This window comes from Calliphora vicina, chromosome 4 (genome assembly GCF_958450345.1).
Source record: "Calliphora vicina chromosome 4, idCalVici1.1, whole genome shotgun sequence".
NCBI classification, from domain to species: domain Eukaryota; kingdom Metazoa; phylum Arthropoda; class Insecta; order Diptera; family Calliphoridae; genus Calliphora; species Calliphora vicina.
This window is the reverse complement of record NC_088783.1, coordinates 83,203,563-83,220,764: the sequence shown is the minus strand read 5'-3', so window position 1 is coordinate 83,220,764 and position 17,202 is coordinate 83,203,563. Positions and strand designations below refer to the sequence as shown.

General features: G+C 34.6%; 1 protein-coding gene across 1 annotated transcript; it reads right to left on the bottom strand.

Annotated features, from left to right (window-relative positions):
• Positions 1-826: 826 nt before the first annotated feature.
• LOC135958527 (uncharacterized) lies at positions 827-2,702 on the bottom strand. The gene is made up of 2 exons (XM_065509429.1): positions 1,102-2,702; positions 827-1,037 (listed from the first exon to the last, which is right to left on the bottom strand). The coding sequence occupies exon 1, from the start codon at positions 2,700-2,702 to the stop codon at positions 1,242-1,244; it is 1,461 nt and encodes a 486-aa protein (XP_065365501.1). The 3' UTR covers positions 827-1,037; positions 1,102-1,241.
• Positions 2,703-17,202: the final 14,500 nt, after the last annotated feature.

Here is a 17,202-nt window from a genome sequence, read left to right as displayed (position 1 = left end):
TCCGTATGGCCCATTTTATCAAATGTTCGTCAAGTATAATTGACGAAGTTGTCCGATTGTTCGGTTGGGATGCACTAGCAATATCCGGAGGCAAGTTCCCCGGAAAATGAGTGTCCATGAGTACTTCTAGTGTCTCACGTCCATCAGTAGTCCACCTACCATCCTGTTTCTGAATATAACCTTGAACAGTTGGTGTTTTCGATAAGATCTTGCGCAGACGATTTGTCTCAGAGGAACTTTCGACGCCGCTGCAGAAATTCCTCCAGGACTTACGTTTCGCGCTCCTGACCATATTCTTAAATTTGTTCAACATAGACTTATACATTGACCAGTTGCCTGATCTTTTCGCCTCGTTGAATAGTTTACGACAATTACGCCTAGTGTTCGCTATGTCTAAAGACCACCATGGAGGTCTTACCTTTCCTCTGTGAGCAGAGGGAGTGCATGTACGTCTTGTGGCCTCACTGAGAGAAAGTGTGAGCTTTTCCACAGCGCTTTCAATGTCCCTAGTGTCACCTATGAGAGGGGGTGAGGGAAGTAAACCATCAAGGATCCGCCTGTGATCATCCCAATTGGTTTTCCTCCTATTTAGAAAAGGCTTTTCCTTCTCAACTTCCAATTCTATTAAGAATGTCAGATACCTGTGATCAGACAGAGAGCAATCATCTGAAACCTTCCAATTCCTTATGAGTTGCGAGTGGCTTGCACTGACAAGCGTAATGTCCAGAACTTCTTGCCTATTTGCTACCACAAAAGTAGGTTCTGAACCTCGATTGACAACTACCAGATTAAAGTCTAATATGAAGTCTAGAATGTACTCACCTCGTTCGTTTCTATCTGAGCTACCCCAGATTGTGTGGTGAGCATTTGCATCAGCTCCGATAATTACAGGAGTTCTGGCCCTATTTGCGGCACGCATCATATTAGATACCAGGTTATTCGGTGGTGGTTCAACCTGGTCGTGCGCCATATAGCTCGAGAGCAGCCACACCTTACCTGCACCTGTCTCCCAAGCAGCAGCTACTGTATCTTCATCGCTGTAATCAGGAAGAATGAAGATATTAAGATGGTTCTTAACCAAAATGCAAGATCTTATTTTACCTGTGCGTCTTATGTACAAAAGTTTGTACTTTTTGGCGTTGAGTCCACGAATTTCGCCATTGTGTATCCACGGCTCCTGGACCAACGCAATGTCCTCCCCATATTTAGCAATGTGGAGGAGCAGGGCAGCCGAAGCTGCCTTAGAGTGGTGAAGGTTCACTTGGATCGCCTTCACCATGGTCTGGATCATATATGACCGTAACGTCGATGTCTTCTGGGTCTGATTCCAGAAGAACATCTTCATCCTCCACATCACCCAGAGCGCAGAATAGGTCCCCAACCATACTGGAGTGTGATTGGGTCTCCATTTTGTCCTCAGAGCTTGCGGGGTCGTCCAGTTTAATTTTGCAGTCCATATCCTGCGGAGCTTCCAGTTTAACACCAGAAGTTTCGGGGTCGAGCTTGTCGTCACCACGGTAGATGCGCAGCTTGATACTATCGAATCCATAGTAAATCTTGCTTTGCCTCTCACGTAGTGGCGCCAAGGATTCCTTGTTAAGGACTACGACCACCTTTCTATGCGCACCTTCAGGAGCGGAAACCTTAACCACCTTCCAGTTATGGGTTGGTAGATCTGGATTACCGCTCTGAATGTATGCCAGAATCTCCTCAGGTTCATGTGGCTCCGCCGGAATAACTGTGACTGATCTCGGTCTACGAGGTATCTCGTTTACCGGGATCACGTCCAGTTTCGCGCCAGGCCACAATTCCCCTAGGGACGCAATTGCTAATTTTAGCAGTAGAGCTGAGCGGTCATTGGTACACGCTAGCAGTTTTACATGGCCTTGATACCAGCCAGCATCGTCGTTTTGCGGGGATGGACCGGGATTCTCCTTGAGAATCTTCCAGTATACCCCCAGCATACCCTGACGGATTTTCAGCCATTTCTCCTGGGAGATAGCTCCGTCATCAACACTCCTGTCGATAATAGCCCTTACAAGTGGATTGCGAGCAACTTCACTGTAAGGCCTTCTTATCACACGAGCCTCCTGCTTCGGACGTTTAGTCTTCGGCTGTGTGTTTTGCTGCTGGAGCAGCTCCTCCTCTGAGCGTTGCCGTTTGGGCCCAGCAGATGCGCCTTGGTTCGCTGCATCTGCGCTTGGAGGAGTGTTTGAGCTGTCCAGCTCAGCCAGTTGAGCCTTAGCCCAACTTAATTTCGACAATTCGTCGATGTTAAGCGCATCGGCCGACTTGGATCCAAGCCGGTCGATAATGCGCATGGCGGCACGCCTTTGCACGAAAGCCCTCCTGGATGGTTCTTTGCGAATGGGGGCGTTCGGTTCTGCCGTAGTGGCGGGTGGGGCTACGGTGGTTGGACCCGACTTCTGGTTCGACGATCCAACCTGTAGCATTTTCGCAGGGACAACTGTCTTCTCGACAGTGTCCAATGCAGGGGCTGTTGCTGGTATATTACCAGCGAGGGCTAATGCAGCTTTTGAGGTGCTTGGCTTAAAGTCCAAGGCTACCTCGCTGCTTTTAGTCAAACTGTCACCAGAAGGTTGGACAGTCGACTGTTTGCAATCAGCCAGCATAGGTTTCCCCTGCTGGCCTTTTGCTGTTTGTTTTTTGTTATTATTATTGTTTTGTATTGTGTTATTCATTTTTGTTCCCACGAGTGAGCGCGTAAGGGGATGGACACTCCATGCAGGGACGGCGTACATGGATTAGGCGAAAACTGTATTACAACCGACCCGTGCCCTGGCGTCGGAGGGGAGCTGTTAGCGACTAGTTATCTTTAACCACTTACTAGCCATTCAGGTCTTCGGCACTGCTACCATCACCTTGACCTTACAAGTGGGGGGGAAAGAAAGAGTAGAGAGAGAAAGAACAGTTTTGGTCCGCGGGTAGTAACACTAGAAGAGAGAGAGAATGTGTTAGCACTAGGTAACCATTTGTCAAAAATGTATCACCAGTAATAACAGTATCCTAACACCAATTACATCCTACTGTGACCATTTGTTATAAAATGCATCACAGTATTATGATAGTCGGCTGACACATTTCCGTTTACCGACCTAGCTATGTCAAGAAGTTCAGACCATTTGTTAAAAATGCATCTTAAGATATTGACATCGCTTGAGCATTTGTCAAGGCTAGTGACCTGTTGTCAAAACAGTATCACTAGACTAGGCAGTTGCTCCCCCTATCCGCCACCTGGGACGCGTCCGATGGGAGACTGAGAACTCCAACTGTGGAAGGCTATAAAATATGAGCCATATATGGAGCATTTAACAGTAGAATATATGATTTGAATGTTAACAAAATCAAGCCAGAGAAAAATTTAAAACTCTATTTTTGGGTCGAAATATTTTGGAATTACCGTATATAAATACATAACAGTGCATGCATGTATGGATGTCTAGATGGAAAATTCATTTTTAAAGTTTATAAGCAGATTTATAAAACACATTGGTGCTTTTGTGTTTAACAAAAAGACGGGAAATAAACTCAATAGCAGCATTTTAGTTGTGATTGTCTACATCAGTATGTAGTTACTAGGGTATTCACTCGATTAATGATCGTTCGATTAATCGAATAATTTCTTACGAATAATTATTCGAACAATTTAAAAATGGCCATTTTCGAATAACGAATAATTCGAACAATTTTATGTAGAATAATCGAATAAAACTAATAAATGTTCATATATATTTAAATTTATTAAATTGCTTAAAATTTCCATAATTCCAAATTTAAATAAGTAATAATGACTTACACAAATTGTATTGCTTCTGAAATTCGACAAATAACTAAAGATAAAGGGAGTCTTTCGACCACTGTAGATGAAAAAAGAAGTTGCAATTCTAAAAGCAAGTCTTTCAAAATGTTTAATTTAGGACTTGAACCAATGAAAATAAAAGGTACGGAATAAAATATTTGTTATCTAGTAAAAAAAAGGGCTAAATAATTTTAGAATTGATTTCGAAACAGAAATGTTAGGGTCTAAACATGACGGGCGGCCGTGGTGTGAACATATGCTGAATATTAACTTAGATTAAAGTTGTGTGGAAAGTGAATGTGGTTTTGAAACGGTCGTCGAAAATGATATTCAGGATGACATTTCTAATGACTACGTTGAAATAGATGAAGGCCATGATCTTAAAATATATATAAGTGATTTTATTAACCGCGTACGTAAGTGTTGAAAAATATTTAATAAATCGAATGATAAACACAAATATTGCACACTAACGTTTTGTTTTAAGAAAAACATAGAGGTCTTCTTATACATGATGTTAAACATCGATGAACATCTTTGTCTAACATGGTAATAAAATTTTAGAGCATTTATAAATGCGTCAATCATGCACTGTTTGACTTCAAATTAGCCACGTTCACTGACAATGATATCAAACTTTGGACAGATTAGTGTAATTCCCTAAGACCACTTCATGTAAAAATTTTGTTATAACAAATTTTGAAAAAGTGAATAATTCATTTACTAAAGAATTAGTTACGAATAAAAAAGTTCTTAATACGTTTATAATGTATTTGAATTCAGAATCATGTCCAACTAGCTAAAATTGTTTAAAGCATAGCTCCAAAACGAAAACTAAAGAGTTTACTATTCAATTGTTTGGGAGGGCATCTGATCATAATATTTCTGATGAAAATTTAATGATGGACTTTGTTTTCGAACATTTTTTAACATTATAAATACTTGAATTGTTAACTTTAACCTTATTTTTTTGTTTTTTTTTAACAATAAAACATTAAGAAACCTACATAAAAACTTCATTCTGTACTTTTTTAAAAAAATTTAAATTATTCGAATAATTCGATTAATTTTAAACGTCTGATCGAATTATTCGAACAAGTTAAAATCTCTTATTCGAGTTATTCGTTTTATTCGAACAAGAGAAAAATCGAATAATTCGAATACCCTAGTAGTTACATATGTATGAAAATCTAAGTGTCCCAGCAAAAGAAGAGAATAGAATTCTAAGAAGAGAATCAATGGTAAAATCATTGCTGAAATACAACCTGAAGTAGTTCCATTTTTCGTGAAACATTACGTCTCCAGCCTTTTGCTTTCTGATTTCTCATGTGAGTATTTATAAGTTGGTCAAGAAACTACAAATAATTGCACCCAACATGGGGACCGAGTAGGTCCATAGCCTGGAAATTATAATGTTTTTATATCTTTCACCATGAGTGGCAATGGTATATATATGTTTATCATTCCGTTTGTAATTTCTATATATATTCTGGATTGTTATAGATAGCAAAGTCGATATAGCCATGTCCGTCTGTATGTTGAAATCAACTTTCCGTAGCCCCCAAATAACTTACATACATGACTTATACATCATGGCTCGGTTGCGGTTTAAAATCGACAAAATCGGCCCACAAATGGCTGAGATATAAGGAAAAAACCGTGACAACCTCGATTTTTGGCCAATTTTTGATCTATGTATATCTGGATTACTAAGTCATTAATATAGAAAATATGGATATTTCAACAACCAGAGTAATATGACCATGCTGAATTATGGAATCAGCTTATGCTTTTCGAGCAGCTTGAGGCTCTCATAAGTACTGTTAATAACAAGCTAAATCTAGATTTGTTCATGTTGTGCGGAAAGGATAGCTTAACCAGCCTAAGGGTTGAAAGAAACAATAGTTTGTTTAGAAACTTAGGTTTTCTGCCTCAATAATATAGTCAGGGTAGTCCTGAAGTGCAGGGTATTAGACCCATGCTTTAACTGTACTATAAAACTAGAGCGGAGGAATTGCAGGTATTCTGATTTTACTATTTGGAAGTTGTGAAATATACCTGTACCGCAATTCTGTAACTTTTTAACGACAAAATTTTGTAGTTAAGTAATCAAAATTCATTAGTTGACAATATTTATCGTTAAGAGATATTCCGAATTAAATTTTACCGATTATTTTCGTTAAAAATAGTCGGTAGATAACGAAATTTGTCGGTAGGTTAACGACAAATAAAATGTTCTAGTTAAGCCATAACGATAATTGTTTAGGAGTTAGTTTTGTAACACAAATATGCGAAATAAGTTGTTCTTTGAAAGTACGGTTGGTCAACTATTTTGTTTTTGTTAGATACGGACTGATTTGAGTTTTAAATATAAAAATTAACATGTTTTAATTACCTTTTTAAGATAAATTTGGACATATATTTGGTCAATTCACAAGGTCTCTTATCTGTCATATTGTCCTAATATATCTTGTCTCGGCGGCTCGGCTTAACCGACTCTTAGGCATTCGGCGCAGGTCTCTGCTGGCTGGTTACGATAATACAATAAACATAGCATACATAGTAGTATTATTTTAGGACATTTTTTTTGATTGAAAAGCAATAAAAACCACTGTGAACTATTAGGACAATATGACATGATAAGAGACCTTGTGAATTGACCAATTATATTAATTTTAGAAAATAGTATTCGAATTTTATGAGCAACTTTTATTTGGGGCATAATATCCATAAGTAACACATTTCTGGAGTGTATAATGTTTATCCCTATATTAAAATTTCCTAGTGTGCATTTTAAACCATATTTAGCGATGTGATACGTGTACAAACTTATACAAGACCGTATTCTAAGAAGGAAATTCGTTGGAATTTGTCGACTGTCCTTATAACAACACATATCTAAATTCTGAATCAATGATCACTTGTGGTGGCATAGACATATGTATTATACTGGGTTACTTTTATTTTTAGAAAAAAAACTCTTGTTCTTTTGTTTTCAGTATGTTTCGCGAAAATATTTGGGTGAGCTGATATATATATATTCCCGTCGTTCCTACAAGGAGCATAGGGCCTTAACAAAGTCTTTCCATCTGGATCTGTTCATAGCGATGTTTTTAATTTCATTCCAGCTAGTATGCATGTTTGCAGCATCGATCTCAATTTGTCTGCGCCACGTATGAGCTGGACGTCCTCTTCTGCGGCTGCCTTGCGGGTTCCACTCAATAGCAGTTCTAGCAATATCTGAGCTTGACTTACGTAAGGTGTGACCTACCCAGTTCCATTTTCGCCTTTGTATTTCAACCGTTATAGGTAATTGGTTCGTTAGATGCCATAATCTGTTTTTTGACATAGTCTGTGGCCAAAAAACTCGAAGAATTCTTCTAAGGCATTTGTTTGTAAAAACTTGCAGGGCATTCATATCACGAGGGGCAGCATTCCACGTTTCGCAGCCATAAAGTAATGTAGATCGAACATTTGAATTAAATAGATTAATTTTGACCCGGCGAGAGAGAATTGGAGAATTCCATATCTTATTGAGTTGGCCATAGGTTTGCGTCGCCTTTCTTATCCGATTGGCAATATCTGCACCTGAACCACCGGATGTTGTGAGAATAGCGCCAAGGTAACAGAAGGAGTCAACCTCCTCCAGGGTCTCATTATCAATTGTAAAGTTATTTGCGACATCTGTGTTAATTCGCATCACTTTAGTTTTGCCAATGTTTATCCTGAGACCAGCGTTCTTAGCAAACTCTGTGAGACGTTGTAATTTGATGGTCATATCAGAGTACCGATGAGAGAGAAGGCAGATATCATCAGCATATTCCAGATCATCTAATCGGTCTCGAAGTCCCCATACGATCCCTCTATTATCCGACATAGCCTGGGTCATAACAATATCTAACACAATATTAAATAACAGTGGTGACATCACACGACCCTGCCGTACTCCTGTACCAACGGTAATTTTCCTGCTAAGCTTTCCTTCGTGTCGAATGCGGCAGCTTGCATTGATGTACATACTCTTAACGAGCTGAATAATTTTCTGTGGGACTCCTTTACATTCAAGGGCTTTCCAAATCACATTGTGATTGAGAGTATCGAATGCTTTCTCGAAGTCAATGAATATCAGATATAGAGGCGATCGCCATTCGACCGACTGTTCCACTATGATTCTAAGTGTGTTTACGTGGTCAATACATGATTTATTCGGACGAAAGCCAGCTTGCTGCATTCTGAGTTGTGGTGTTATAGCGTCAGACAGCCTTGTCGTTATTATGTGGGTTATTATCTTGTTCACCATGCTGAGTAACGTGATACCTCGCCAGTTGTTACGTCTAGTTAAATCTCCTTTTTTAGGTAGCTTTACTATTATGCCTTCTTTAAGCTCTTCGGGAACGTTTTCGTTAATCCATATATCTTCTACTAAGGGCAAAAGGATTTGTGCACTTGTATAAGGATCTATTTTGAGAAGTTCTGGAGATATGTTGTCATTTCCAGGGCTTTTGTTGTTTTTGAGCGTCTTGATTGCGCATACAATATCAGATAACGAAGGAGTGGTGGTGGATATATTTAATACGTTATCGTGGGTAGTACAATTATTTATTGGGTCGTAGTTTGGCCCCGGGGAGAGCATTGAAGAATAATAATCAGCCCATAGATCACGCTGTTCATCTTTGGATGTTATGAGTATACCATCGTCATTTCTTATTGGCCTTCCAGATATGCTAGGTTTGTTTATTATCCTTTTAACGAGCTTGTAGAGATCCCCGCTGCGATTTGTATCGGCTGCCAGTTGAGCCTCTGTTAATATGTTGCTTACCCAAGTGCGTTTATCATTGCGTGCGCTACGTTTTACCAGACGATCTGCAGCAGTATACTGCGAACGAAGATTAGCTTTCACGTTTCGCGTTTTGGCAGAGTTGAGGGCGGCTTTTAGGTCTTTTCTTTTCGTTATAAGTGACCATGTGTCGTCAGATATCCACTGTTTACGTATATGTTCCTTATACCCAATATGAGCTTTGGCAGCATCAGTTATAATGCGTTTAGTATTTTGCCAGTTTTTACGCTGGTTAAATGATGTTGATGATAGGGATTGTTGTAATGCATTATTATAATTTGAGGCTACTGTCGGATTTCTAAGCTTGATCACGTCGAATTTTTTCTGGATTGTTGGGACATTATTATCTACTGCAGCTAATTTGATGCGCATACTTGCCACCACTAGATGGTGGTCACTTGCAATGTCAGCACCTCGTTTGCATCTTACGTCCAGGAGAGAACCGCGCCATTTACGGCTAATTGTTATATGATCAATCTGATTCTCAGTTACGTGATCTGGAGATACCCATGTTACCTTATGGACCGGTTTGTGCGGAAATAAGGATCCGCCAATAACGAGGTTGTTCGCCGCACACATATTGACAAAAAGCTCACCATTTTCTGTCCGTCTACCCAGTGCATGAGTACCCATTATATTCTCCAGACTACTGTTGTCAGGACCAATTTGGGCATTGAAATCACCCATTACCACTAAGATATCGCCGATGTTCGAGGACGATATTGCGCGATCGAGGAGACTGTAGAATTCCTCTTTGACAGAATATTCCGAAACATCTGTAGGTGCGTAACATTGTATACATGTCATGTTACGTGCACGGGTGCGCAGCCTTACTGAGATTATCCTATCTGAATATGGTTTCCAACTTATAACGGCATTATGGGCTTCTCTTGACAGCAGCAGACCAACACCAGATGATCTTGTGTCACTTGCTGGTTTACCGGAGTATAGAAGATGGAGCCCCTCCGTGGTTGTTGTTTCACCAAAATCTGGCCAGCGAAGTTCACTTAGCCCCAAGATTAGTAGGTTGTAGTTCTTAAATTCCTTGCAAACTTGAGCTAGTCGCGATGATTCTAATAGCGTTCTTACGTTCCAGGTTCCAAATCGAGTCCGTTTTTTCATGCTAAATGTCGTCATCATTTGATCAGATCGTTGTTTATTTTCATTTGTTTCGGTTTCTATAATCGATTAAATTTAGGATGTAGTAGCTGATTAGACTTCTCCACCCGATCCTGGTGCTGGGGCTGCCAGCGTGCCGCCAGGCCGACGTTCGACAGAGCCTCGTTAGCGTTAACAGGGGTCACCAAGTCCGAGCTGGGCAGTGGGTGAGGTTGTCATTTGGAAAGGATTGGCTATGTGTACAAATATAGTGTATATTTGTATTCGCTTCTCTTTCCCTTAACCCCCCTTGAGCTGATGCTTGAGTTTTATATATAAATGCGATTATTTATTCACACGACTACGAATTTATCTGCAAACACGAAAAAATAGTAAATATTTTTATGATTTTTTTAATTTTAAAAATATTGACATTTATATTTTTAACTATATTCGTCGTTAAAATGTATTACCGAGAGATATCGTTAACTTCAAATAGTGAATATTAAATTCGTTAAAGCAACCGATATTTTTCGTTACTTAACGACATCGGTAGGAAAGTATAAAAAGTTATAGAATTGCGGTACTGCTATAGAATATTTGAATCATATCGTATTTGAATGACTAAAGTAAAGCTAATTCGTATGCTGTAGTTCTATTTTAGAAATACAATTTTTTTGTTTTGCTTGGATATTACTTGTATGTGTAAGTGTAGTTTGCTGTTGTTTTTTTTGAAATGCACCGAATGCCAATCAACAAATGTGTTGGCTGGCTTTGCATGCATTGCGAACCTTCAAACAATTTGTGTGTCATGCGAAAATATTGCACGACTTGTCTTCTATATTCTATGTATTTCTTGTTCTTCACATATTTCTAAAGATGGATTACAATAATCAGCTTAAAATATGTATTCATGTATGTGTAGTCGTTTGAATAGTCGAGTTTATAAGTATAAACACCCAGCAGTTCTAGAAGACTAAGTAAAAAGATAATAAACTGTATGAGAATTATATCAACACAATTTGTATAAAAACAGTTTGTATTATCACTCACACAAAGTGAAGTAACTATACTTTAGATTATTTAGAGACAATTAAGTGACATCTGTCTTCAAGTTAGATTACATGGGATGTATAAAGTAACCAATTGACTTCTATCTGTACTACAAAAAGCACATACGTGTCTAATGACTTAAAATATATCAATTTGAGTCAGCTAAGTGTTCAGACAGTGGTGACAATTACTGTATACAAGGGATACATTGACTACTTGATTAACTGCTGGGCACTTACACATATTATTTTATGTTCCCACATACACTTATGATCATATATAAGATATATGTATGTATAAAGTAAGTACAAAACGATATGTGACGTTACATCATTCTGAAACAAGTTTTCATCAAGTGGAGTTATGTTATGACGATGAAAACTTTGACTGTATTTCTGCCAGCTTTGATCCCAGATATAAAAGAGTTAACAATTCTATAGACATTTGAAATTAGGTACCCAAAGAAACAATTGAAATTTAAATATGTATTAGGAAATAGGCTACAAAATATTGTTTTATGAAATAATTTTAAAAAATGTGTGACCAAAACAAAATTTTATCGAAATCCGAAAATCACGCTTACCAATTATAGGTACAATAGTTAAAATATTTAATCCTAATTTAATTTTTATTAGAATCGAAAACAATTTGTTCAAGTTCACAGAAAAAATTATGAATGAAATATTTTCAAACAAACGCTTGTTTGAAGAAAAATTTATATTTTAGTATTATTTTTATTTGGTTTTATTAATATATTTATTGATTTTAAATTTTGTTTTTAACAATGCTTACAACTTTTTAAACAATCAAAAACGCATATTTATTCTTAAATTTTCTTTATTTATTGTACTGCAAATCAAGAACGTTTTTATATTACGAAACATTTTTATAATTTGTTAAACCATAGGCAACACTTCTACACAAACAACTTTTCTTCTTTACAAATATTTTATAAATATTAAAAAAATATAACATTTTTATGTAAATGGGTTTAAATGTTTGTCCATTTTGTGGTCTGCATTGTCCAGACCGGGTATTGTTGAACTGAATGACGTCGATAATATTGGAGTTCAAGCTTAACGTTCGGTAAATATGATATTACAATAGTTGGCAATACTGTTAAGCGTTCCGGTGCAATTTCAGATTTCCAGATGATTGGGTGCCTATTCCGGCTATTCTTTTTGCGATAATATTTAATAAATGGTAAGTACGCTTGATTATCAGTCAATAATACAAATATGCTAATAAATACAGTTCATAATGAATTTTTCTCTATCTTCTCTTAGGTGAAGAATATTCAGTGTTATTGGATTCCCGTTATATGGAAAGTGCGCAAGTTTGGCTGACATTTCACGCATTCATTCCTGTATATTTTCTATTAAAAATGTCTATAAAATTATTTTATTTTAAAAACATTGTATTATTCAAAATATTGTGTATTTTCTATAGAAAATATTATTTTCAGCAGTATTTCCTATAGAAAACATTATTTATAACAGTATTTTCTATAGAAAATGTTGTTTATAGCAGTATTTTCGATAGAAAATTTTGTGTATAGCAGTATTTTCGATAGAAAATGTTATTTATAGCAGTATTTTCTACAGAAAATGTTGTTTATAACAGTATTTTCTATAAAAGGTTTACTAATTTTTAATTGTATTTTTTATGAATATTTTTATTGTTTTAAATATAAAATTGTTTGAATTTCTACTCAAAACCAACTATTTGTTTTTATTGTTTTAAATATAAAATTGTTTGAATTTCCACTCAAAACCAACTATTTGTTTTTATTGTTTTATTAAAAAAAATTGTTTGATATTTGGAGGATATTCAAATATTATATTTTATTAATAGTAACAATATTTTAATAAGAAAAAAAAATATTTTTTTTCAATAAAAATATTACGAAATGTAGTGTTTGATTTTGTGAATTTTGTGATAGGTCCTATTTCAGTAAAATATTTGTTTGATTTTATAAATTTTGTGTTTGAATACGAAATTTAGTTTTTTCTGTGTTATTTTAATAAAATTTCTTTGCTAATTTGAACCAAAATATGAAATTTTAATTGCTCAAAATTTCAGCATTTGGTTTTTAGATGACGGAGAAAAATTGGACATTGGGACATTCAAAAATCGAAAAAGTGAAAAATAATTGCAAACCTAGTGTACATTTCTTATGTGTATATGTTTTATTTTATTTAAGTACCAACAAATTATGCATTTTTTACCCTTAAAATTATTAATTTTCAAAAAGTACAAAATTTTGTACAAATGTGTTTTATATCATGAATTCCATAAGTCATCACAAACAATTTGACTTTGGGTCTACGATTTTTATAAATTCACGATTTTAATATGTGTAAAAAATAGGTATTAAGTATCTTCACACATTCGTAACTTTTGAAGTTGGTGTCGGATTTAACTATTTCAGCCCTATTTCAGCCCTTTTTCAGTAAGAAAAAATTAATCAAAACATTGTAAAACCACGTTTTGAAGTGGTTAGTTAAGGTTAATGGTTAACCACCGTGGCGGTTGTTATTAAAAATAATATGATAAAAATTTTCGTTTCGCATAATTTATTTTGAAGTCCAATATTTTTGACTAAATTTTCTGACCAAACAACCGAAACATCAAAGTAACACTGAATTCTATGAACAATAAACACTCTGTGCTTTTTTTTTTATTGAATGTGTGAAAGTCTCTTAAGAAAACTGATTTTTACAATATTTTTAAATTAATATATTTATCTAACAACAGGACCCTTGCGGCAATGTTTTGCAAAAAATCATAAACGATGACTTCAAAAAATACAATGCTTTAGCAAAATGGCAATACATGACTATAAACTATGTTTTAAAGACAATAGAAAATGTGGTTAGTAAACTAACCACCCAAATATTTAGTTTTATTTTGTAGTTTTTCGTGCAAATAGAGCACAACTTGAAATATACACAAATCATCAACGGGAAGTCAGGTTTTATTAATTTATAAAACCTTATAAGTATAAAACTATACACTTTAAACTAAGTAATTAAGAAATGCCCTTTTAATTATGTATTCCAAAAGGACATAAGTATCTTTCAAATGCACTATTAAACTATTAAAATTTATAGTTACAACACGTGTAAATTTTTGTGATTTTTACAAAAATTTTAAACGTAAATGTATAAAAATAAAAATAGAAACGTTAAAAGGACTTCAAAGGGTATATATTTAACGAATATGTTCAAAATCGGAAGACTCATAGTCAAAGACATGTTTTTTCTGACATTTGGTGGAATTTATGATATATAACATTATCACTCGTGACGAACAAAGTTTTATTCCTGAGCATATGTACTATCATTTATGTAATAAACACTCAGTACTCCTTGTAACCAAATAAATCTTTATATGCAATCCGCAAAAATTTAGTCTAACACCCATCTTATAGCATATTTGACATCTTCGATATTAATAAAATTATCACACTTATTACGGTTCCAAAGGACCCATTCCATTTCAGAAATATCGCGACATGAAAATTGAAATCTTTTTTAAAATTGTCTAAAATTATATACACATAATTGCCTATAACATTGAAACTACTCAAAGTCCAACATAATTTTTGATTCCATTTTTAAGGCTTAGATATTGTCCTTGAAATGGTGTGAAAATATCGCGATTTGAAAATTGAAAAATTGTCTAAAATTATACATATATAATTGCCCATAACTTTGAAGCTACTCATGTCCAACATATTTTTTGATTCCATTTTAAAGGCAAAGATATTCTCTTTAAAATGGTTTGAATAAAATTGTTTACTTCCAAGAGCTTAAAGGTCAGTTTTCGGAATATATATTTCAATGTAAAAAATATCAAAGATCGCGGTGTTAAAAATTAATAAAGAACACTACTATATTCGTGCAAAAAAATTTTAAAGGAAACTTGATTAATTCGGGATTTATAAAGAAATGTGTTATTAAAAGTACGTTTTTTCATATAAATTACAAAATATACAAATTTAAGAAAACCAGTCACAGTTGAATCGATTAAAATGTATATGGTAAAACACAAGAACTTAAATTTTTATATGAATTTATATGAAAAACGTACTTTTAAAACATATTTCTTTATAAATCCTGAACTAATCGAGTTTTCATCGAAATTTTAGAGAGTTTTGATGTCTTCATACCGTGTTCTTTATTAATTTTTAACACCGCGATCTTTGATATTTTTTACATTGAAATATATACTCCGAATATTGACCTTCAACCTTTTGGAAGTAAACAGTTTTATTCACACCATTTTAAGGACAATATCTTTGGCTTTAAAATGGAGTCAAATTTAAGCTGGTCTTTGAGTAGTTTCAAAATTATGGACAATTATGTGCAAATAATTTGAGACAATTTTTCAATTTTCAAATCGCGATATTTTTACATCGGAATGAGTTTCCATTGAAAAAGTCACTCAAGATTTTCGAGGTGTTTTGCAAATTTCAAAGACAGATTATTGTTATACTCGACAGCACGATTCAGAAAAATTGTATTACTTTCCAGGTATTATTTTTTGTCGCATAGTGTTATGTATAAGGTAAATTTAATTAAAATCGGAGATGGTAAATCCGACTGCTATCCGCTTTAACATGGATCATCCTTTTAAATAATTTTACGTATTTTTGAGATTTTTTTTATTGAACGGTTTAAGTTCTATTTAACTTAATACAAGTATAAGTTTTTTTGGCTCACTCTTTAATACATCCCTTTTAAATTTTATCCGAGGGCGTTCAAGCTGTATTAAAATTAGATATTTAAAATATTAAAAACTGCTGCTTTAAAATAAACAAAACTTTAATTTTAATTGGCAACATTGAAAACGTTTCTGGCTACCTTCAAAAGGAACCACCCTAATGCACATAAAAATGCATACATTACCCTACATGTTCAATGGCTGCTTACTTATGTACATCCGTGCTTACATCTGTGCATCTGTATTTACTTGTGAGTGTGTTTGCCTAATAACTTGTTGCACTCACACAGATACATACAGAGATACGAGTATGTACTTGGTAAGAGTACATCAACTGAAACACGTAAACAAACTCACACTTATGCAGCAGCAAATACACTCTCACTCACTACTTGTAATTTAATTTTTAATGTCGACCGGTAAAAATGAAACCGAAAACGATGAAAAGTAAAACCCCCTCAAAAAAACACGAAAAAAGAAACCAAAAAATAATGAAGATGAAGTAAAAGCGAAAACGAAAGTAAATTAAATCAGCATCCTTGAAATGAAGAAAATATTTTTGCAACATTTTCAATCTGATGATACCTTAAATTGACACAATAATGCTGGTATGTATTGGTTTGTTTGGTTCGTTGGTCCCTTCGGTCGTAGGTCAGTGGTTGGTGGTGGCACTGTTGGTTGCAAGTAAGTAAAAGTAAGTAGTGTCGTTGGTGGGAACGAATAATTCCTACCTTTTTTTTAATATTATTATTATTGTTTATGTTTACACACCTACGTATGTACGCATGCCATGATTGCAAATAAACAGTTTCGTTTGTATTTTATGTTCCGTTCCGTTCCATTCAGTTCAGTTTGTTTATCTGTACTTTCGGGTTTTTTTGTTATGGTTGTTGGTTAGTGTATCTCTTGAAATTTCTTAAAACAATAAAGTTTTATTTGATTTTTTCTTTAACTCTTCACTAATACTGGTACATTTTACGAGAGCTAAGAAGTTAAGCCCATTTAACAGTGATAAAATTTAAGTTATTGTTGCTTGTTATTTCTACTTTCTTCCTTTTTATCCTTTATAACAAGAGTTTTTAATGTTTCGGTCATTAAATTCGACTCTTATAAACAAGTTTTTTGTTTTGGGAGCAGAAACCAACGCATGCGTTTTGCTATAATTTGAGTAAAATAAGCTCTTAAGTTCGAATTATTTGCTGCTATAAGAGTATTATCACAAAGTCGAAGTTTGAATTGTTTAAGTATAAAGTTAATTAAAGAATTGTATTTGTTTTTCTTAGAGTAAGAATTATTCAAGTATCTACAGATAATTAAAAATTCTACAATTGTTTAATACCCTCTAGAAATTTATATTATAAATTAGGGAAAAAGTTTCAATGTTAATTTTTTCAATTATTATAAACGGTCAAATTCAATGTTTTTATATTTACTTTTATTTTGTAGATTGTTATATTTTAATTCTGTTCGGAATGTTAATTTAAAATTCATACATATTTATGAGAATCTAAAAACAACAGCTCATTGGGATCATACTTGGATTTATTTTTAAAAAATGTGTGCGTAAAGAGTTTTATTTACAACTTTGGTATCTTTGATGACCTCCACGGAAACTTTCCGGCAAAAATGTTCGTAAAATATTTTAATCCTTAAATGTTCTTTTGAA